The sequence below is a fragment of the Taudactylus pleione genome, unplaced genomic scaffold (genome assembly GCF_031769625.1).
Source record: "Taudactylus pleione unplaced genomic scaffold, aTauple2 ptg000282l, whole genome shotgun sequence".
Classification (NCBI taxonomy): Eukaryota; Metazoa; Chordata; class Amphibia; order Anura; family Myobatrachidae; genus Taudactylus; species Taudactylus pleione.
Window position 1 is genome coordinate 15015552 of NW_028284684.1, and position 24434 is coordinate 15039985.

At 42.5% G+C, this 24434-nt stretch overlaps 1 protein-coding gene across 14 annotated transcripts in view; it reads left to right on the forward strand.

Annotated features, from left to right (window-relative positions):
- Positions 1-24434, forward strand: part of NCOR2 (nuclear receptor corepressor 2) — a 535580-nt gene that overhangs the window by 176946 nt on the left and 334200 nt on the right. For all 14 annotated transcript variants that reach the window (XM_088482142.1, XM_088482138.1, XM_088482137.1 and 11 more), the window contains one exon: positions 9373-9500. In XM_088482142.1, coding sequence (XP_088338268.1) covers positions 9373-9500 — 128 coding nt within the window. The remainder of the gene's footprint in view (positions 1-9372; positions 9501-24434) is intronic.

A 24434-nucleotide genomic window follows, 5' to 3' on the forward strand; every position in this document is an offset into this window, starting at 1 on the left:
GGGGAGTTCTTGGAAAGCGCTAAACTGGAGAGAGAAAAAGTACCAACCAATTAGCTCCTAACTGTCTTATACAGGCTGTGCTAGAAGAATTACAGTTAGAAATTGATTGGTTGCGATGGGCAACTTCTCCACTTTATCTCTCTCCAAGATTTTATACATCTTCCCCTTAATTTTAAAGTGTGAGACCACAAATCCAGTTTAGAGCCCACATTAAATTGTGAAATATGGCATTCCCACCATACAGTCAAATAGTCCCTAAATGTAAGTTATATGCCCTTGTTCTTAAGGTAGAGGTTCGCAAACCACCTGTGCTCAATCATGGAGATCTCGAAAACCTGAACTGTTGGGGTGCCTTGAGGACTGTGTTTGGGAACCTCTGTCCTAAGGCTTTGTGAGTGATTATTTGAAGCACATATAAATGAATTGTGGCTTCCTATACAAAAATGTTACGTCTGTCGCCAACACTGCAACTGGAGCAGGTGTCTGACAATGATATCACCGCACTATAATGCTCACTATGAGAACTGGGCAGTGAGTCACTTCCTCTAGCCATTAATGTAGTGTAATCCTTTAATGCGTTCATTTTTACTCTGAAAGGCTGGGGTAGCGGGGATGCTTTTAATATAAATAGTGTTTTCCTATCTATGTTTGAATGTGACTGCGAAAGCTGAGGATGAAGATGACAAGTTGAGACGTTGCCCATAGCAACCAATCTGCTTTCAACTATCATATATCTAGTACATTATAAAATGATAGATAATCTGTAGCCCATAGACGAGATAGTGATGGCTACCGGTGCCAAACTTCGTATTTGCCAAATTTACCAAGCCCCGGAATGTGAAACTCCCAGAGGCTTGTATGGGGGCTGCTTTTGCTATTATAAATGGGGGAATCGCAACAGATGTCTCCAATATCTGCTGTAGTCCCCAGTAGATACATTTAGGGGATATTTGTGGGTACCCCACAAAAATTGACATTTTGGGGAGATATCGCACAAATATTCATTTATAAATAGGCTCGTAAGAGAGAGAAAATCTGGTGTATTTCGTGTTTAGGATATTGTAACCCTAGTGCAAATGATGTTGTTAAAAAATGTATCTTACTGTAAATGAGAAGATTTACATATGCAGCCAAATGTTTTTATTGCTAATGTAGAACGGTATGCGTTCGGCATCCCAGAGGTCTGGATACCGACGCTCCTATTACCGGCGCCAAAATCCCGATGCTGGTCAGAAGCCCGAAGGTAAGTATCGGGGTGTTAGGGGGGCTTAGGTCTAGGGTGCTGGATTAGGGTTAGGCATTGGGGGGAGGGCTAGGTTTAGGCACCGTGGAGGGGGATGTTAGGTTCAGGCACTGGGGGGGGGGGGGTTAGGGTTAGGCACCAAAGAGGGGGGAGTTAGAGTAGGGAGAGGGGTAGGGTTAACATACCGACCAACAAGTATTGGTATGTTAACCCTTTTGAGATGCCGGCGTCTGGATTCTAACAGTCGGGATTCCGAGTGCTGGCATCTCATACCGATTCCTTTAGAACTTGTGTATGAGATATTAAGTCATGATGACTTGGTTGTTTTATTTATCCTTAACTGTAAAGTAATGTCACGTTATTGGAGTAATAACACCATTATTTTGTAGAAATCCTTATAAACTACTATATATAACATTATGATACCATTATGTTATAACATGTTTCAGTTTCTGGGATATGTTGGCTGTATGTTTAACAGTTATAACCATTCACTTTACATGGTGAGAAAATGTATTAGGGAAATGGTTTTGCAAAAATAAATATTAAGGGGGGAATTCAATTAGCCATGATAAGCTGCTTTTCACGAGAGACAGTTTATAGTGCGAATTTATACTTATCCCACTCTCCTATTAGCCACGGTTTTCGCAGGTGCGAATTAGTTTTCACCACCTCCTGAGGAGGTGAAAATCCCTATTTCGAGGTAAAAATGTCAGGACTTGGTTCAGAACCACTAGGACACCCTCCTTAATGACTAATTGGGCAAAAATATTTTTTTAATTAGCTTAATTTGGCCAATAGCAACATGTCCTTTTTGGGGTGGAAGTGCCGGAAACTGGTTTAATTGATCAGTGTGACAGGTATATGGGGGTGCTATATGAGTAGAATAGGTGTTTTTAAGATTGCAGTTTGTTTTTAGAGGCTTTTTTTTTTTTTTTTTTTTTTTAAATGACACAATTATATACTTCAGGCATTTTATGCACCTCCAATTTAAAAAGAACATTTATTTTGAAAAAAACAAACAAAAAACGCTTTCTATCAATATTTGTTAGTAACCCCAAATACTTTTATTAGGGCCACTAATACACTTCTATGTTGTTATGCGATATTACTTTGTCCTTTTTGGGATACAGGCAGATTTCCCCATTTTCACTTATACTTATCTTCGGTAAAACCAGAAAGAATTTTCATGCGAACGCCACTTTGTGACTTTTGAAATTGAATTGCGCGAAAAATGGGAGCGTGCATAGAATCTATAAGCGACATATGGGGCTCATGCTGAATAAGATAGAATTAGCATCTAAAGCACAAAATCTGTCCTGGAATAAGGCACATTTTGCTTAGCTTACACAGCTGGCTGTAGGGTAGCGCATGTGCCTGCATTATTCCACAAGACAACATGTGACTGGTTTACACCAAGGTATGTGGCTTAACAGCGATAGTAATAAATACTAAAAACTTACTGTGCTTCAGGCACACTTACATCTCCCTTCCAAACCCAGTTCTGCCTCGTAACTGAAACATTTGTTTGTCAGCATGAAAAGAGATGAGTAAAATGTTTGGTGCAGATGTGCATTTGAAAAAGTGACACAATTTGTATTTGCGTCCAATTCTACATGAGTCCCATTGTATGATCATTATAGGTATACAGTATAAATGTATGTATTCTGATCTTGGCAGCTGTGTTCTGTGTACATAATTTTATAACCTCTCTTCCTGTTACAGCTCTGATTTGTGGTGAACAATTATATCCATGGGGAGAATTCAATTCCCGTCATCAATGTGATGTGCTGTTCCGGGATGGCTCATTGCATCCTGCCGTCATCGCAAGTTTTCCCTCGCACCCTATAGATGTGCAAGAGAAAACTTGCTATGATGACACCACAGTAATTGTCCAATATGTGCACAGCCGGGCATCACAGGCACTTTCTCCCCATGTCAGCTAGAAGTAACCATAACAACCCTGCCACCCCATCCCAGTGCTTGAGAAGTAGCCATAGTAATATAGATTCCTTGTAATAGGATTACATCTGTATTAGATCAGCGATTCGCAACCTGATACTCTCTAACCTTCAAAAGGGTCACACTTTTTCTCAATAATTAAAAAAATATATATAACCGCCACACCCCCCCTTCAAGCCACCCAAAATGCCTGTACGTGACAATTAGATCTTCTATTGGCCTCTTTAGCTGTTTTCCCTAAATTTCCAAACATGTTACTTCCATTTTCAACCTCTCTAACCCCAAAATATTTCATAAGTCCTCAGAGCCTAAAAGTGCTCCAATGTTCTCTCCTATTTCCCCATAAGTCACTCTGATCCCTTTTTCCACTCGCCCTTAACTTGTAGCACAAGTGGCTGCTTACTACTATTTAAACGACCAATAGTCACTAAGTACATGTATCCCGCTGTCATGAGGTGTTGCTCGGAGGAGGGCATGTGAGGCAGAGTATGTTTTTCTCTAATCACGTTATTCATTCAACAAGAGTTCCAGGCAGGAAACCGAATAAGGTAAAGAGCTGAGGCTATATCTTTTTACCTTTTTTTGCTATTACTGGTTTTAGCAGTATCAGATTTTATTATTATTATTATTATTATTATTATTATTATTATTACTAGTTGACTCTCCCATATCCAAATATTCAGAAATACAGAGTTTTTTGAGCGTGGCTGAGGGAGTGAAACTTTTGCTTTTTGATGCTTCAATGTAAAATGTTTGTTTAAAGCACAAAATTATAAAACATATTGTATAACATCTTCAGGCTGTGTGTATAAGGTCTCTATGAAACAAATTAATTTTGTGTATGTACACAAACTTTGATGCATATTATTAATAATATTGTTTAAAATTATCTTCAGGCTGTGTGTATAAGGTTGTTTATTAAACATAAATACATTCTGTGGTTAGATTTGGGTCCCATTCCCAAATTATTTCATTATGGTATGCAAATATTCCAAAATACGTAAAAATCTGATATCCAAAATACTAATGGTCCCAAGCATTTTGGATATGGGAGACTCAACCTGTATTATTATTATTTAATTTGGTTTAATAACTCTGCATCATGCAATATACTCTATGTAGCTGGCCATGCAACTGACATACCAACAGCAATATTGCAGTTTTATGTGTACTTAAGATACCCTAAATGATTCAAGCAATCTAAAAGGTTACTGTGACCCGGATGACCTCACTCGCCAGCCGATCACAGATTGGGTTTTGATCCCCACTGGATCTTGGGGTATCAGGGATTCCCTCTTACCGTCAGTAACCGCCTGTTACTGACTCCGCCCACTGTGCTGTGGGTGTATAACATTGATGCCACCAGCAAATTCCTTCAATTGGCGTTTGGAACTGCTTACTGCTGTGCATGAGTCAACTAGCTGCGGCCACACCTCCTGATTGGTGTCAGGTGATACCCACTGATTCCTCGTAATGGACCAGGCTCTGCAGGGAGGCTGGCAGAGGGCAGGAGCTTGGAGACGCTGGGCTCAATCCAGAACAGCCAGAGAGTGGAATAGCTTTTTGTGCAATTTTGTTGTCACAGGACTCTGATGCAGTCGTTGTAAAGGCAAACATGTTTATTACTCAATAGTCTTGAAAAAGACACTTCCCTCAGCTTTAAGGGGGTACAGCATACAGAGATCTTACAGCAGTTCTTTCTTCTTGATGTTCAAAAAGATACACACATACAGGGCTCACATGCCCTCTTTATATTTCATTCTTACACACAATACAACGGGGGGGGGGGTTAAATCTGCCCTGTGGGCCTGATTCAGACCCGGTTTTTTAAACGGCCTCCTGGCCGCTTGCATAGCTGTGGGTGACCACCCACAGCTACAGCGAGCGGCCATGATTATGGTCGCGATGGTCAAGACCATCGCGACCATCGGGCTTGCGATGAGACCCTTGTGGTAGGGTCTCGTGGCCGCAAGCCCCAGAGAGATTTCGGCTCTAACAGAGCCGGAATCCCTCCACTGACATCACAAGTGATGTCAGTGGGGCCGCCCCCAAACGACAGGCGCCTCCATTTGGGCAGCATCGACAGCTCGCCCCCTTTGTTGCGAGACCCGGAGCGACGGAGTGCCTGTCGCTAGCCGGGTCTCGCGCATGCGCACGACTGAGCCGGCTCCGTCGTGCGCATGCGCTGTGGGCCACCATCGACCCGGTTGCGAGCGCTCAGCGCTTGCGACCGGGTCTGAATCAGGCCCTGTGTTCCTTAACCAATCAACTATCTCACAAAATCTAAATAAATACATATATATCTTACATTTCTTTTCAAAGGAGTGAACCAATTTCCTCCATTCTAATCTACCACCAAAGCCAGTTGCTTCCTAAAACACAAACTGATATAGCATACAGTATAACTGTCTCTTAAAGTGTCAATATAACATGTCACAAGAAATGATAAAGTACATTCATCCTGAATCAAATCAGTTTGGCTTTACCAGTCTTAACACTTCCAATACTTAGGGGCAGTTTACACAGATACACAGAGGAGACCCCTGGAGTGCATTTCAAAGGACAGCTTTGTAAACAGAGGGTTTGTCCACTACAGTAGGTCGGGATCATTAACATATCACTTCCTACGCCAGAATGGCAATTCCTATTACAATAAAATACTCTTAAACCATATTCCTATAAGTGTGTATGTATGTATGTGTGTAAAATATATATAAAATTATGTAAGCTCTTATGAGCAGGGCCCTCCACCCTCTTGTGCTTCTCCTTACTTTACTTCTTACTCACCACTTGGGCACCTAACATTTGGTTGCTTTCCTCTGTTGCTTATCTTGGTGTTATGGTCGCTAATGTAGCAATGTGTATTATGCTTGTCCTTGTCCTGTATTGTACTGTAAGTCACTGGTCAACCTATTTATGTATTTATAAGGCGCTGCGGTACACTTGTGGTGCTGCGAAACAATTATATATATATATATATATATATATATATATATATATACTTTAATACAGTTTATTATAAACCATGTGCATTTAAACTGTGTCCACACTGAGACTTTAACTCTTTCAGTGCTGGTGGTACTGGATGCTGATCTCCTAGTCCCCAAGCACCAGTAATTCCCTAGCCCTGCAGTCTGGAATTACTGGGACTCTCCTAATTACCTGGTCACCCCACTGGGGGTCCGGGGAGCTGGCTCTCTCTGTCCCCAAGCATGCATCCACACTCCCCCTGTGCAACCCAGCGCAGCGCATCGGGGCTTACACTTTACCCATTGCCGCAGACGCCAGAGCTGTCCAGGCCGCGGTATATAAAACATTAAAAGCACACTTAGAAACACTCGTCGCCTAACGCCAAGTACACCTTTGCAAAGGGCGCCTATACATTTTAAAATATGGCGCCGCTTGGGGTTAACCCCTTCAATGTCGTGGCTGCCATTAACCACACACTTACTATATTAATTTGCTTTCATTTAAATTTTTTAATGCCTATACATAGTTGATAATGTGTATTTATGTAGACAAAAGTGATTGGACACTGACAGCAAATAGATCAACAAAATTTTATTGATGTCAGTACTTTATAGGCCCACCACGTGCAGTGATTACTGCAGACACCCTTCACAAGTTCCTGGACAACAGCAGACAGTATTTTTTGCCATTCCGCCTTAAGTACAGTGACCAAATGTGACACTGAACAAGGTTGAGTCAGCGTAAAATTCACCTGTCGCTCCAATTCCTCCCAGAGTTTCTCAGTGGGGTTAAGATCTGGAGTCTGAGTTGGCCAGTCCATCCGGGTTACAGAATTCTCTGTATACCAGTCCAGCGTTGCCCTGGAAACATGACAGGCGGCATTGTCTACTGATGAAAAACATTTGGTGTTTCTATAGAACTGCAAGTGCATTGGCCTCCCTTTGAAATGTTCATGTCGAGTCGTGTGCAATGGTATGCATTTCATTTGTACGGGGGTGTGTAATCACTTTTGTCTACATAGTGTACTAATGTACATTTTGAAAGCCATCTCTTCGAAACAGGCTTTACTCTATTGTAGCACCGGAATGGGTATATAATGGCGGCTGTCGGGATGCCTCCTGTCAGAATACAGACAGCAGCATCCTGATGGTTGGTATCCCGACAAGGGTTGAGTAAATCTACTTACCATCCCCCCTAACCCTCCCTTCTTGTAGTCTAAAGCTGGCCACACACTATACCAACTTACATCCAACCAGCCAACTTGTTGATTGGTTGGAATGAAAATCTGGTAACGTATGGGAGTAAATGATGATCAGCAATTTGCTCCTAAATGCAAAAAAACAGATGAAAATGGTCGTTCAGACAAGTTTGTTAAATGTTTGATCTAAACTATTTGTTCAAACAACAGTTTTGGTCCATTTTCCAGCGTTTGGGAGCAAATTGCTGATTGTATTCCTTACCAGATTTTCATTCCAACCAATCAACTAGTTGGCTGGTTTGACAGATAATCTTTAGATGTGTGGTTAGCTTAACCCTCCCAGTTAGGGCCTAAACCTAACCCACACCCTTCATGCCTAAACCTAACCCTGCCAGCTTAGTCCCTAACCCCCGCTACGCTCCCTAAACCTTGAAGATTTGAAAGAATGGTGTAGAGTGATGAAGACCTATGATGGTTCATAAAATGTTTTGGCAAGTTTGCCTAAACAGGTTTTCAGGGAAAATGTCAAGGTTTGTAAGCTAGTCTTGTTATACGTGGGAGTAAATTTCAGTCCAAAAAAAAGCCCTGTTATTGAGAGCTCCTTGAGCAGGCAGAGAGAGTTTTAGGGGTGTATGTGTATGTATATATATATATATATATATGAGACAAGGAAAGAGATTCATGTTGGCGCAGTTTTGCTTATGGTCTTGTATCTTAGTAGAAGTAACATATGTTGGATTCAATAGATTGTAGGTCATGACAAGTATGATACTTAAGGGATTACAGCGATAAATGGGTAAGATTAGTGCATAAATTAAGATTTGTATAGTGTTTATTGCGAGAGCCGTGTATTCCTGAGTTGTTTCTTAGAAGTCCATAAAAAATGGTCTTGGTACAGTCTGGATGTGGGAAACAGAGGACAGTTCTAAGTCTAGGAGGACACCTAGGCATTGAGCTTTAGGGGTAGCAAGTTTTTTAAATATGAACGTGAAACTTGGTAGTACATCAATTTTTGAAGACTTAAACAAAATTGGAATGAAATTTGACATGTCTGTGCAAGAGAAAGATAGAAGACAGGAGAGGCTTCCTTCCACTGCATGACTCATTGGACATGACTTATAAAGGGCTGCAGGGTTGGAATACATTTGCTAGGTTCCCGGGTGATGGATAAATCCTACAAAACAGAATCCATGCCCTTGCTTGTACCTTGTCACCTCATAGACAGATAAAACATAGCATGAGCCATAGAGAATTGAGAAGACTGGTTTGGCCCTGTAACTTTCACATGTAGCGGGACCTTGCTGCCCTGTGTACAGATTATTGGTAGCGAAGGTTTAAAGTGGAAAAATCCCAGCCAGTATCAGTCCATGTGTTTCCCTCTGAACATTTTCCATTTATCATGGTCGCTGGCAGATACTACAAATACATATATTTTCCTTGGCCCCTGTGAATGGAATGCAGGATTTTTTTTTCACACAATTAATTACTGCACAAACTCATTATGCAAACTACTGGTGCCAGGAATTAGGGCTATTAATGCTGCCATTATGCTCAGGGTTGCCCTTTTTCTTTTAGATCTTTCTAATATTTTAATAGAAACACACATAAGTCAAATTTGGTAATATTTTTTTTTCTAAGTTCATCATTCCGATTGCTTTCTCAAACCTTTACCTTGCCTGGTTTTTGTTTTTCCTTTTAGACTGTGCAAATTTTTTTCAAAATAAGGTTTTATTCGTTCTAACAGACTTATGCTGCTGCACAGTAGCTCCAATGCTAGATACTATCCCATAGCCTTGTATAGAACGTAAGTACCATGAGCCTGGCAGACTAGAGGAAAAGAGCAAAAGAAGGGGCCCCAATTACTGTGTAAGCAAGGATCTTGTACAGACCCATTTGCACAACAGCGTTTCAAATGAATAAAATAGCAAGAAAAACATGACTATTTTGTAACCTGAATTACTGGACACCACAGCTGTTAAGTCTGTTTTTTTGTTTGCAGGATGCCAATCTTCTAGAGTATCAGCACCATTCAAGAGATTACAGCTCGCATCTAGCCCATAGTTCTGTTCTTCTTCCACAGAGGAGGCGACCATCGCTGCTAACAAAATTCCAGCCCAGCAATGAAAGGTAGGATCATTTCTAAATCACCACTGTTCTACTGCACTGTGTTTGATCATACATTCATTTATTTCACCATTTAAACTCTCTGCAGAACTTATTGGGGAAGTGCCATTAGGTGGTTAACTATAAAAGCAGGAATTATAGGTTCTGTGTCCTACTAGAGCTGTAGTGCTCTGAGTTTGCCATGGCTCTCTTCTATGAAAGATGGAGTTGTTTGCATGCCTTTGTTATTTCATGCCTGTGAGCATAATGATCTCATGAGAAGAACATCTGGATTGAAGGGAATGTTTTACTGCCATTGGTGAACACAGCAATGCCCGGAGCATCCTAAAAATGCTCCGGGGAGCTGTAAGGGCAGCGTGTGATCGTCTGAAGCGTCCTAAGGATGCTCCAGTCGGCACTGCTGCATAGATTCTGGTTGCAGGGTTCCATACTAGGCACCCTGCTAGCCAGATGAGGCTAGCAGAAAAAAGCTCAGAGGGCCAGACCAAATGATTCCGAGGGCCTTTTACGGCCCCGGGGCCTGAGGTTCCCAATCCCTGCTTTAAAACATACACACACAAACATTCCTTCACTTGTTAAATACCATAGCCCCAGCTTCCAGCGCTGGAAATTGCTTTTGCCGTATCATAGCGATATGCAGAGGACAGCCTTACACTGCAGCCTCGGCCTAAGTGTTCCTGTCTGCAGTGATGGGTATAGCTCCTGGCGAATACATTTACATTCCCCGAATGCAGCGTGCTGGGGGTTAACACAACTAGTGTCACAGCTGCTGGACTTAGTTTGGCACTGCAGTGCACGCTTGAACAAAAGGTAAAAACACTTTATTAAATATACATTTTTTATTTGTCAAAATATCAGACAAAAATACAAAACAAAAACAGACATGTACATCCTGAATCATCGAAAAAAAAAAGACAATCGAATGTTACAGTTTTCAAACCATATTTCTATGTTATACATTTTTGTCCTTCTTTCCTTCCAATTATTGAACTTGTAAAGACAGATGTGATACAATAAACTTAAAACCTAAAATAGTAACGATTATTGTTATTGTAAGATACCAGAGTATTGGTTATAGGAGCCTAAAAACTTCAATTATCGTGAAAACTGTATCAAATATAACTTTGAATCCTATAAACATATTCAAAAAATTAATAAAAGAGCTACAAAAACTTGTCAGAGACATATATGGACAAAAATTAAAAACGAGAAGGATTAAAGGGGAAAAAAGTTGAAAACGAAGGGAAGCGAGCCGTGAGAAGGGAGAGAGAAAAAATAACTAAATATAGAAATAAAGGGGAAGGGAGAGGGGCAACAGAAAAGAAAAAATAAAATCAATAAATAAATATATATATTTGTATAAATGTTTAAGATAGACCAGGAAGGGTATTGTTAAACCTGTATCACGGGGACCAAATTTTGTGAAACTTGTCTACATTATTATTTTGAAGACTAGTGATATACTCCATTTTGGACACAAACCAAACACGATTGAGGAGCACCTGTTGAGTTGGAGGGGAAGGATTTTTCCAGGTCCTAGCGATCTGATATTTGGTCGCACAGGAAATATACATAATCATTTTATTGTCAGATTTTGATAGCTGGGAGACCGGGGCACATAGGAGCAACGAAGCCGGGGAAAGGGAGGGGCATAGTGGGACTATAGAGGACATAAGTGATTGTACAAGCGACCAGAATGGAACCATATTAGGGCACGTCCACCAAATATGGAGAAAGGAGCCTATTTGACCGCAGTTTCGCCAACACATATTTGAGGTAGCGGGCAGCACAGACGGTGTAATGGTTAGCGTTACTGCTTCACAGCACTGAGGTCGTTGGTTCGATACCCACTACGGCCCTAACTGTGTGGAGTTTGTATATTCTCCCTGTGCTTGCGTGGGTTTCCTCCGGGTACTCCGGTTTCCTCCCACACTCCAAAAATATATACTAGTAGGTTAATTGGCTCCTAGCAAAATTACCCCTAGTGTGTATATGTGTGTGTGTGTGTGTGTGTGTGTGATACGGAATATAGAGTGTAAGCTCCACTGGGGCAGGGACTGATGTGAATGGCCAAATATTCTCTGTAAAGCGCTGCGGAAAATGTGTGCGCTATATAAATAACTGGTAATAAATAAATAAATAATAAATAAATAATATATTTGGTTAAGACGTTCCGGCACAAGATACCATCGAGTGTACACTTTATATGAGTTCTCCTTAATGGATACACTGATGGAACATTTTGATATATTGAGGCGGATGGCCTCCCAAGTTTCTTCCCCCAGAGAGATACCCAGGTCCAGTTCCCAAGAAAGTTCATGGGCCGCCAGAGGAGAATGTTCCTGGATAAGGATAGTGTGATAGATACGAGAGATGAGGCCTTTATCAGCAGGACTGTAAATACAATGACATTTCATCGCTGTGGGATTACATTGAGAATGTGAGGGAGGAAGGGATGAGGTAACAAAGTTACGGAGTTGGAGATATTGATAAAAACAGGTTTGCGGGAGTGAATGTTTCTCGCGGATGTCGGCGAACGTTTGCGGTGCAAAATTACCTATGATGTGACGGAAACAGGTAATGCCAATCTTTGACCAGGTATTAGCCATATAGGGTGAGTTGCCAGGAAGAAAAGAGGGATGATTCCACAGGGGGGTTTGAGGTGAGGGGTAGGTAGACAGAGCAAATTTAGAAGAGAGAGAGTCCCAGGTAGACAAAGTAAGAATGACTGAGGGGACTGAGAGAGCTGAGGGGGGCCTATGTTTGCGTAGAAGCCAGGGGAGATCGGAAACGGATGTGACTTTGCAGAGTTCAGATTCCAGGTCGACCCATCGTTTGGTACCTTTGAGGGAGTGCCAAGCTACCAGTTGGCTGAGCCCGGAAGCTTGATAATATTTAGATAATGATGGAAGACCAAGACCTCCAGTTACTGAACTTTTGAATAGTATCTCCCTACGAAGGCGATGTCTTCTGTTGTTCCAAATGAACTTACCGTAGAGTGTTTGAAGAGAAGAGAGAACACGGGTGGGGGTAAAGGGACAGGAAGGGTCTGAAAACATATAATAGTTTGGGAAGGACATTCATTTTTATTGTATGTATGCGTCCTATCCAGGAGATAAAAAAAGAGTACGCCAACGAGAAATATCTTGCTCAATTGTACAGAATAAGGGGGGATAGTTTGCTTTGTACAGACTGTGATAAGATTTTGTGAGATTGATTCCTAGGTATTTAATAGAATCTGTTCTCCATGCAAAAGTAAAATTAAGATGAAAGAGGTCCATCGATGCACTTGGAATATGGATGGGCAGAGCTTCAGATTTATCATGGTTAACCTTATAGCCAGACAAGTGGCCATTTAAAGATAGTTCCTGGAAGAGATTTGGCAGAGAGATCAGGGGATTGGTGAGGGTGAGAAGGACATCATCGGCGAAAAGAGGGAGTTTGTAGGAGGAATTGCCTATAGAGACACCAGAGACATCAATATTCACTCGAATCCTACAGGCTAGGGGTTCTATTATCAGAGCGCAGATAAGTGGGGAGAGTGGGCATCCCTGCCTAGTACCATTTGAGATAGGGAAGGGGTCAGAAAGAAGGCCTCCTGCTAAAACAGAAGTGGAGGGGTTGAAGTAGAGAGCTTTAATAGCTTGGAGAAAATTGCCCTTGAAGCCAAAACCATGTAGAGTATCAGTCATAAAGGGCCAAGAGACCCTATCAAAAGCCTTCTCGGCATCAAGGGCAAGAAGTAGAGAGGGGAGCTTAAGGGTGTTGATGTGATGAATTAAGTCAACTGTTCTTCTAGTATTGTCAAGTACTTGACGAGTTGGCACAAAGCCCACCTGATCTGGGTGGATGAGAGAAGGGAGGATAGGGTTTAATCTGTTTGCTAGTATTTTAGCGAAAAGTTTGAGGTCAGTGTTTAAAAGGGATATTGGACGATAATTAGTCACAAGTTGGGGATCTTTACCTGGCTTTGGGATGACGGTGATTTTGGCTCTAGTGGTATCCGAAGGAAAGAAACCGCCTTCAAAGACATGATTAAAAGAGGTTGTGAGGTAGGGAGTGAGAGAACCTTGAAAGGCCTTGTAGTATGAAAAGGGGAGTCCGTCTGGACCTGGTGCTTTTGAGGGTTTCTGGTTTTTAAGGGCAATAATTATTTCTTCAGTTATGGGAAGACTAAGATCCGAAGCAGTGACAGGATCAATCTGAGGCAGGACACAGGAGGAAAGATACTCAGAAGTAGGAATAGATGGGGCAGGTTGGGGAGATTCACAGGTTTTGAGATTTTAGAGGTGGGTATAATAGTCCTTAAAAATTGAGTTAATTTTAAGGGGATTATATTGGAGAGATCCAGAGAGATCCTTGAGTGCCGGAATTGCTAGAAGAGATTTGTGAGCCTTCATGCGGTTGGCTAGTAAAGTGTCTGCTTTATTGCTTTTTTCATAAAAGCGCTGGTTTAACCTTCTGAGGGATTTCTCAATCTTCTCTGAGCTAATAGCATTAAGTGCAGATTTCGCTACAACCAGTTGTCTGTAAATGGCATCCGTAGGGGTACGTTTGTGAAGAGATTCCAAGTGCTGGACCTGTTCCGTAAGGGATTTGAGGAGTAGTTTATGTTCCTTATTCCTGTGTGAGGCATAGCTGATGATATGACCCCGGAGGTCGATATTTATGAGCTTCCCAGATGATTGGAGAACAGCCTGAGTCAGGCATGTTAAGGGAGAAATAGTCCTTCAAAATATCTGTGATCTTTGCTCGGAAGTGAGGAACTTTTAATAGCGTCTCATTGAGTCTCCAAGGGGGCCGGGCGACCGGGGTATCCAAAAGGTCAAAAGAGGAGGTGACAATTGAGTGGTCGGACCAAGAATTTGAGACAATCTCAGAGTTAGTGAGGTGTTTAGAGACTAATAGACTGCAGAGGATTAGATCGATTCTTGAATATAACATATAATATAAGTGGGGAGCTGAAAAAAAGGTGTAATCTCTAAAGGAGGGATTGAGAGAGCGCCATGTATCTGAATTCCCTGCTTCTATAATATGTTTAGCAAGAGATCTGGAGAGAGGGCATACCCGGGGACGGGCCTGGGAGGAGGATTTATCTAAAGCAGGGTTCAAAACACAGTTCAAAACACAGTTAAAATCTCCGCCAAGAAACAAATAGCCAATACGACGTTTATGCAGTGAGTTAAAAAAAGACTTAAAAAAGCGCTGGTGACCTACATTAGGAGCATAGACATTAGCAATAGTGACATCTATATGTCCCAATCTACCAGTTAAGATAATATAACGACCGTCTAAATCAGTGTAGACAGAGTTTTGTATGAAGGGCAATTTATTGTTGATTAGGATCGCAACTCCATTGTGTTTGGTCGTGCTGGAAGAGTAGAATACATTGGAGAATTGTTTAGAAAGCAAGGATGGATAGTCAGGGGTTTGGAAGTGGGTTTCTTGTAAAAGAACAATGTCGGCCTTAAGGCTACGAATGGTGCGGAACAGATGCGAACGTTTCTGGGGGGTATTGAGACCTCGGACATTCATGGAAGCAATAATGAAAGGCATGATAAAAAGAGGTGAAAGAAAAGAAAAGAAAAAAAAGAAAATAAATAAATAAAAAATGAACAAAAATAAAAAATCAGGTAAAGATTTAATGTGCAAGAAAAATTAAACCAAAACCACGGCTCACCTAGGAAAAGAAAAGGAATAAAAAAGAGAAAAGGAGAAGAAAAAAAAAATTGAAAAGAGAAGGAAAATGGGACCGAAAAGAAAGAGGTAAAGAAAAGATAGAAACAAAGAAAGAGCCGGGGCTGAGTACGTAAACCCGACAAAAAATGTGGGGAGAAGTACACAGAGGCCAGGACACAATCGTCCAAAGAGGTGCAGGCAAAAATAGCCTGAGACACCTCTAGGGAAAAAAATAGAAAAATAAAGAAATAATAATTTACTTAGAGAAAATAATTTAAACCCTAATAGTTTATATAGAAAAGGAGAGAGATGCTTGAGGGACTGCAATGTCCCATGGGTGCTGAGGAGGGAGAAAGGAAAAAGTAATAATAAAAAGGAGGGGGGGGGGGGGGGAGATGGAAAAAGGATAGCGAAGTGGTATATATGGAGGAAAATGAAAACATGTTAATTGGAGCAGCCTAGATCAGCAACATCCTATAATATCAAAAACCATAAATAATAAAATACTAAATGTTGCATAGACATAGATTGTTATAAAAATAAAACAGTGAGAACATAATCAAAACATTGCCACAGAAGATAATCCTAATATATCAGTTATAAATAATACAATAACGGGTAAAGAGAAAAAAAAAAAAAGGGAGTGGCGGGGGCAGGGAAACAAAATGAGGGACAGAACAGAGAATAACATATTGGTAACTGAATTGGAGCGCAGCACTACACCATATATATCTAATATCGTAAACCAAAGACTTGGATATTAAATTACCAGATCCTTGGAAAAGCTACAGAAACATAAAATGATGAACAAATACAGCGGAGTCATATTCAGATTATAGTCTTGGAGAGGGGGATCACTCACAAATCGGGAGAATCATTTTCAAGAAGGGGACCAGATTCCTCTAGATGGGTTAATAAGTCCTGGCACTCTCGAAGATCTCTAATCAGGACCGATTTGCCATTCAGGTCAACAATGAGCTTGAAAGGGAAACCCCAGCAATACCAGATATTCCTGTTTCGTAGAGCTCTGGTTAAATCCCGAAAATCTCTCCATTTGGCAATTGTCACGGGAGAAAGATCTTGGTAGAATTGGAGATTGACAGCATTGAAGAGAATATGGGGCTTACCCCGGGTTTGGAGCCAGAACAAGTTCCTTATCCTTGTAACTAAGGAAACGCATAATCACATCTCTGGGAGGGTCATTATCTCTTTGTTTAGGCCGGAGAGCGCGATGAGCCCTTTCCAAGGGTATTCTCCGTTCTCCCAGGTCCAGAATCAGAAAGGAAAAGAGATTGTGAAGATAAGGTTCCAGGGCTTCCAGGGACACTGATTCTGGGATGTTGCATATGCGGATGTTATTTCTGCGCTCCCTATTTTCTAAGTCTTCGTTCCTTGTGCGGAGGTCTGAGAGTTCGGCTATAATGTGATCCAGATCCCTGCCAGTTTCGTTAAGAGATTTTTGAAAACTACCCTATTTTGGAGGTTCTTGTGGATAGAGATGAGATATCCGATTTGATGGAGGCCAATGCTTTGTTAAGCTTGTTTTCAAGAGAGTCCTTAAACTCCGTAATAAGAGAGCGAAGGGCCAGAATGTCCTCTTTAATGGATTGTGCAGGAGGTGAAGGACCTTCTTTATCCATCTCGGCCACCGTTGGGGAGGGAGGACCCCTTTGTTGGGAGGACCTAGCGCCTCTGGTAAAGTGTTGGGAGATATCACCCCTTCCTTGCTTAGGATGTTTGGCAGCGGACATCTGCTTGGAGACCAAGACAGGAACTATGGAGGCGGGCTATTTCCGTTGAGAAAAAGTAAGATTCCAGGGAGATAGAAATCTGGGTATCACCAATATAATATGTTATTGATAACGGCAAGAGGGGGTGGGGTCCAAGCACCCAGGGGTCAGAGGACACGTCCTCTAAAAAAACATCTCGGAAGAAAAATCAATACACTAGGGTCTGATAACGGCTGTATCGGTGTGTTAAGGGTAGAACAGTCCTCAGAGCAGCTATTGGAGGGCCACTCCCTATCCCTGCAGGTTCCTTACAAGGTAACAGTGAGCAGCAGAGTACTCTCCTATGGGGTGTGGAGGGAGGTTGGAATCTGCTGTCGCAGTGACCAGGGGTGCGCTGAGGTGAGATATTCCTGGTGATAGCTGTATTGCTGATCTGTAGGGGGTCCGGGGGTCACCACAGCAATCTCCCCAACCCTGGTAGCAGGAGGGACTTCCAATATAGATAAGGTTGTAGAAGTTGTGTGGGACTGCTGCACCTATAATCGAAAAAGTGCCCCTGGTTGTTCCCTGTGTCCTCCACTGTCACTGGGAGATAGGGCAGCTGCAGCAGGGGCAGTAAAAATGGCGGCTTCCCGCGATTTGCAGATCCGGCCGCGGGTGTCTTCAGAAGCCCTCCGGGGGTGTGTGGGGCCTTGCCTGGCAGTTCCAGCAGCCCCCAAACAGCAGCGAGATCTGCGGCCGTGATGCGCTCCCTGACTTCCAGGCGGCTAGGAGAGTCCGCGGCTTCAAGTGGCCGAATAGGCTAGAAGGGCGCTGTTCGCAGGAGGCGGGACCCGGGGCATGGAGGTGAGCGCGACGCTCACCGGAGAGCCAGCTAGAGGTAGTAGACCCATGTATTGGCTGGAAATCCCAGGGGATTGCAGAGCCCCTAGAGAGACACATCCGCCTATTAAATATACATTTATAGCGTGAATAATTCATATGCGCTGCTAGCGCTGCAACACACCGGATTAACCCCCTAAGTGCTGTTGCCACCATGTTGACTACGTGTGCCCGGCTTCCAGCCACTAGATGCGTATCCACTTACAGACTGTGAAACGACAGCACAATTATGACATTGTAATCGCGCAGTCGTTTCGCAGTTTGTGCTGTGCCTACACTGAACGTTCAGTCATTCAGTGTAGGCACATCAATCATCCCCGAACATGGTCAACCTGACGACGTAGTAGTCAGGTTGACCAGCATGTTTGGGGCGATGATAGATGTAAAAAACGACCAGCGGGCGGGAGCGCGCATCGCTGGTGGTTTTTTACTTTAAACTGCCCGATTTGTGGACAATTACTGAGCAATTGCACGATTACGATGTCGTAATTGTGCAGTCGCTCAGTAATGTCGCGTAGTGGATATGCGGCATAAGCCTTTTGGGGATCCTTTATAAAGCAGCTAACCTCTGACACTGTATTGATTTTCTGGGAGTCCTATTGGTCACTGGTGTGCATACCAATAACTAGGCTGATGGGAGACCGTTATTACAATCCCACCCAAAGCCTGGAATGGGTTTTCTATTTCTTCTCATTGTTCATCACTTTTATATTTTTAACAAAGTTTAGCAGGTGGCAGGGCTCCTACCTCCATGCTCTTTCCGTGGCTCTACCACGACGGGGAGCCTATGATTCTGTGGCTTTGGGTGAAGCTGTGGCAGATCCAAAAGTGATGGTACCCTTTTTTAGCTTTGCCGTAAAGAGGAAGTTGAAGACTGTTTCAGTATTGAGGCCTTTCCTCTTGCGTTGGAACTGAATCTCCACTCTGCAATGCGATTTTTGTGTGTGGCACTTTATTGTACACTACAGTGTTAGAAAGCATGATATCTTCTATGTTTTTACATTTGGATGGAGAAAATGTGGTGGATCCTTATGGGCTGTGGAACCAAATAATCTAGAGGGAGTGGTGGGTCCATGTAAGGCTCCCACTCCCCTTAACTTTTGTAAGATCTCCTATGGGTCTTGGAGGTTAATGCCTTATGGTCTAGTCCAGTGGTTCCCAACCACGGTCCTCAAAACACACTAAAGCTGGCCACACACTAGACCAACTTACATCCAACCAGCCAACTTGTTGATTGGTTGGAATGAAAATCTGGTAACGTATGGCAGTAAATGATCAGCAATTTGCTCCTAAATGCCAGAAAACATGAAAATGGTCGTTCAGACAAGTTTAATATTTGATCTAAACTATTTGTTTAAACAACAGTTTTGGTCCATTTCCTAGCATTTGAGAGCAAATTGCTGATTGTATACCTTACCAGATTTTCATTCCAACCAATCAACTAGTTGGCTGGTTGGACAGATAATCTTTAGATGTGTGGCCAGCTTAACAGTCCATGTTTTAAGGATAACCGACTTGAGCACAGGTGACTTAATTAGTACCTCAGTTATTTTAATTTAACCACCTGTGCTGAAACATGGATATCACTAAAACCAGGACTGTTAGTGTGCCTTGAGGACCGAGGTTGGGAATCACTGGTGTAGTCCATGAATGGTGCATCCATATGCGCGTATTGTGCTTTACAGCTCTCTGTATGTAGGTGACAAAACGTCTGCTTAATTAGAAGACCATTTCATCTAGAATAAGTAATACTGGTTTAGCTGTAGTTTTCATAACACCCCTGTTGCAAGGTCCTCGAGATTCATATTTTGTAATTACTACACTGTGCCCTCTTCCTTGGTCAGTCAGGCTGTCAGACTAGAGTGCTTGGCTTTCACTACATGCCACGCTTTGTGGGCCGCAGGAAGCCTTTCGGGAGAGTACAGTGCATAAAAGATTTGGTTAAGTGATTTGATATTGGGTTAAACCTTGAATATTTCATCCAAAATTGATTTTCCATTTATATTCAGTTGTGCATTTCTTTTTGAATGTAAACTTAAATAGTGTTTTGTACACATGGCAATATAAATCATCAGGCATTTTTCCCCTTGAAATTAGTATATCCCTTCAATCTTGTGGCAATGTATGGGGTCTGCAGTTCCTCATATCAAAGTAATACTTTTTCCCAACAATATATTTTATAGGTCCATTGGTCTGCTCTTTGTAAATATATTCAGCTCTGTGACATGTGTTATAGGCTAAATAACTCCCTTTGATTATGACTGTAATAGTATATTATGTCTCCTAGCTTTTCCATAGCAACTCAATGCATTGGGAATTTTTTTAAATATTTACCTAACCTCCTCTGTCATATATATTGTAACTTGTATATCTCACTGAAGATATATTACTGACTTTTTTCTCCTTGCATAACAGTGATCTTTTTACTGTAGATTCCGCTCTACATACAGTCAGGTCCATAAATATTGGGACATTGACAGAATTTTCATATTTTGGCCTCTATTCACCACCACAATGGCTTTAAAATGAAACAAACAAGATGTGATTTAACTGCAGACTTTCAGATTTAATTTGAGGGTAATTACATCCAAATCAGGTGAACTGTGTAGAAATTACAACGGTTTCTATATGTGCCTTCCACTTTTTAAGGGGCCAAAAGTAATGGGACAAACTAAACAATCCTAAATCTAACTTTCACTTTTGAATATTTTGTAGCAAATCCTTTGCAGGCAATTACAGCCTGAAGTCTGGAACGCATAGACATCACCAGACGCTGGGTTTCATCCCTGGTGATGCTCTGCCAGGCCTCTACTGCAAATGTCTTCAGTTCCTGCTTGTTCTTGGGGCATTTTCCCTTCAGTTTTGTCTTCATCAAGTGAAATGCATGCTCAATCGGATTCAGGTCAGGGGATTGACTTGGCCATTGCGTAACATTCCACTTTTTAGCCTTAAAAAACTCTTTGTTTGCTTTTGCAGTATGCTTCGGGTCATTGTCCATCTGCACTGTGAAGCGCCGTCCAATGAGTTCTGAAGTATTTGACTGAATATGAGCATAAAATATTGCCCGAAACACTTCAGAATTCATTCTGCTGCTTTTGTCAGCAGTCACATAATCAATAAATAAAAGGGAACCAGTTCCATTGGCAGCCATACATGCCCACGCCATGACACTACAACCACCATGCTTCACTGATGAGGTGGTATGTTTTGGATCATGAGCAGTTCCTTTACTTCTCTTCTCTTCCCATCACTCTGGTACAAGTTGATCTTTGCCTCATCTGTCCATAGGATGTTGTTCCAAAACTGTAATGGCTTTTTTAGATGTTGTTTGGCAAACTCTAATCTGGTCTTCCTGTTTTTGTGGCTCACCAATGGTTTGCATCTTGTGGTGAACACTCTATGGCCCTCATTCAGAGCCACTCGCTAGCGGCAGTACGCTCGTTCCGAGCGATGTTCGCACATCTGCGCATGCGTACGGATCGTTATACGCATGCGCGAACCAGTCAGTGCGGCCGAAATTCATGTGCTCGCAATATAGCGAATGCCTGCTATTTTGAGTGACAGAATGAGGCGTATGTGGGTGGTAACAGGGGAAGGTGCTTGAAAACGGGGAGTGGAGATCAGAACGCAGGCGTGCTTAAAGGTCAAAACGGGCGTTTTATGGGTGTGCATAATTAATACAGCAGCGTCATTGACCACGTCACTGGGTTATTTTATAGCCAGAACTGCTCGCAAGATTGTGGTAGCAAAAACCAACCACAAGAATAGCGAGCAGTTCATACGCTGGTCGATGTACTCGATTAATCTAATAAATAGCGGGCATGACGTATGGTGCGAGCGGCCAGGGGGCGTTTTTAACAAATAAACGAGCGTATGTTTTGCTCGCTCGTTCAGACTTAGAGGTGTGAACAGACTGCAATTTGCGAACGGATCATTTGAATAGCCACCCCTTGTTTTTGAACGAACGACCGCAAATAGCGAACGGCTCTGAATCAGGCCCTATATTCACTCTTGTGAAGTCTTCTCTTGATTGTTGACTTTGACACATATACATCTACCTCCTGGAGAGTGTTCTTGATTTGGCCAACTGTTGTGAAGGGGTTTTTCTTCACCAGGGAAATAATTATTTTGTCATCCACCACAGTTGTTTTCCATGGTCTTCCGGGTCTTTTGGTGTTGCTGAGCTCTCCGGTGCGTTCTTTCTTTTTAAGAATGTTCCAAACAGTTGATTTGGCCACACCTAATGTTTTTGCTATCTCTCTGATGGGTTTGTTTTGATTTTTCAGCCTAATGATGGCTTGCTTCACTGATAGTGACAGCTCTTTGGATCTCATATTGAGAGTTGATAGCAACTGATTCCAAATGCAAATGTCACACCTAGAATCAACTCCAGACCTTTTACCTGCTTAATTGATAATGAAATAACGAGGGAATAGCTTACACCTGTCCATGAAATAGCTTTTGAGTTGATAGTCCCATTACTTTTGGTCCCTTAAAAAGTGGGAGGCACATATTGAAACTGTTGTAATTCCTACACCGTTCACCCGATTTGGATGTAATTACCCTCAAATTAAATCTGAAAGTCTGCAGTTAAAGCACATCTTGTTTGTTTCATTTCAAAGCCATTGTGGTGGTGAATAGAGGCCAAAATCTGAAAATTCTGTCAATGTCCCAATATTTATGGACCTGACTGTATGACCCCCCCCCCCCCCCAAAAAAAAAAAAACATTTTACATATCCGCGCCACATAACTGAGAAGCTTACATCTAAATGTCTAAATCTAATTGTGTATATACTGCTAGGGCCAGATTAAGGCTTGTGGGGGCCCCCTCCTATAAAATTGAAACCCTGCCACACTGTGCCCCCCAATAAACCTCTATATACCAAGCTGTGCCCCACACTGCTCCCACTATATGCCACACTGTGCCCCCCACAATGTGCTACACAGTGCTTCCCCTATATGCCCCACAATGCCCCCCTGTGTATGGTTTAAACGCCATAATTACTCACCTCCCCTGGCTAGCTCCTCTTCAATGCTTCTGTTCCATTCAGTGCATACAGTGCAGAGCGGCTCCCGAGTCCCCTCATTAGTGCCATGGACATTATGTGTCACGTGATGCTGATCAGGGGACTTAGGAGCCGCTCTGCACTGTATGCAGCACTGACTACATGTAGAACAGCGGCAGGGTTACACCAACCCTGTGTGGGGGCCCTCTGAGACCACCCCAGTCACCCCACCCCCCTTTTATTCGGGCCCTCAAATTTACTCATGTACTGTATACATAGTACCAACTGCATGACAATATTGATACTATATACAGGGGCCTTATAAAAACATTTTGAAAGGGCTTCTGTTCCATTACTAGTAGAAAGACATCTCTCTCCGCAGTGATTGTTCATTTTATGCTCCATAGTAGTGCTCTCGTTTAATGTTTGAATCATAGTAGGGATTGTTTTTCCTTTGGTCTCCGTTATTTCAAGAAAGAGAAAACAAGTTGTGTAGTATTCAATGCGCATAAATCAGATTTCCTGCCCAAAATCTTGTTGGGCAAGGACAATTGCAAGAGGGCATTTTGTAAGTGACCATCCTGAATGGATTCACAGTGTCAAATCTGTGGCCCAAGGCTATTTAACACTTGCAGCACTTCAGCTACTTTTTCAAAATGGTATAATTTGGTGCCTATGCCCACTATCTGCACCAGTATGGAACATTATTTTTAAAATGTCCCCCCCTATAGATTGTAAGCTTGCGAGCAGGGCCTTCCTACCTATATATCTGTCTGTTATTACCCAGTTTTGTTCTATCAATGTTGACAATTGTAAAGCGCTACGGAATATGCTGCGCTATATAAGAAACTGTTAATAAATAAATAAAATAAATAAAATAGTAGTACTTTGGTTAATGGTGTGTTCCATAATAGTGCCTTAGTTCACATACTATACAGAGCCCCCATTTCATATTATGCCACATTGTAGTGCTGTCAAGTCGCATTATGCCACATTCTAGTGCCACCAGGTCAGATTTTGCCATGTTATTGTGTCTCCAGTTCACATTATGCCACAGTTTAATGTTTATGGTAATCTCTTTACATTTATGGGTTAATTCAGCGTGCAGTGCTGAACGCAGATTCCCGACTATCAGGAATCTGTGCGTTCGCAGGACCTGCAGAACAGGTCTTGCATGATCACGCAATTACCATTTATGGGGCGGGGACAGCTGGCGTTGCTAGAAACGGCATGTCGGCCCTGTTTTCCGGGAGTGGCAAGGCCAGGGACAGACATAGGCATTTATGGGGCAGCGACGGCCGGCGTTCCCAGAAACAGGGCGTGCTGGTCAGGGGCTGGCTGGCAACTTTTAGCCTGGGGGGCAAATGCATGCAGGCGGCCCTGGCAGAGGAGTAGCGCGTAGCCAGGGTGCCCGAAGAATATGCTTGCTACGGCGTCCCCCCTCAAGTGTTCCAGGGAGGAGGCGGGTCCATATGGGATTAATGTAAGGTAAAAATAAAGATTAGGGCAACTCCCTGTCGTAGTGCCCATATGCAGTGCCCCCGTGTGCCACAGGAGAGAACACCCTTATGCAGGCGTCCAGTAGTGCCCCCAGTAGTGATCCCCCCCTATGCAGTGCCCCAGTAGTAAGCCCCTTATA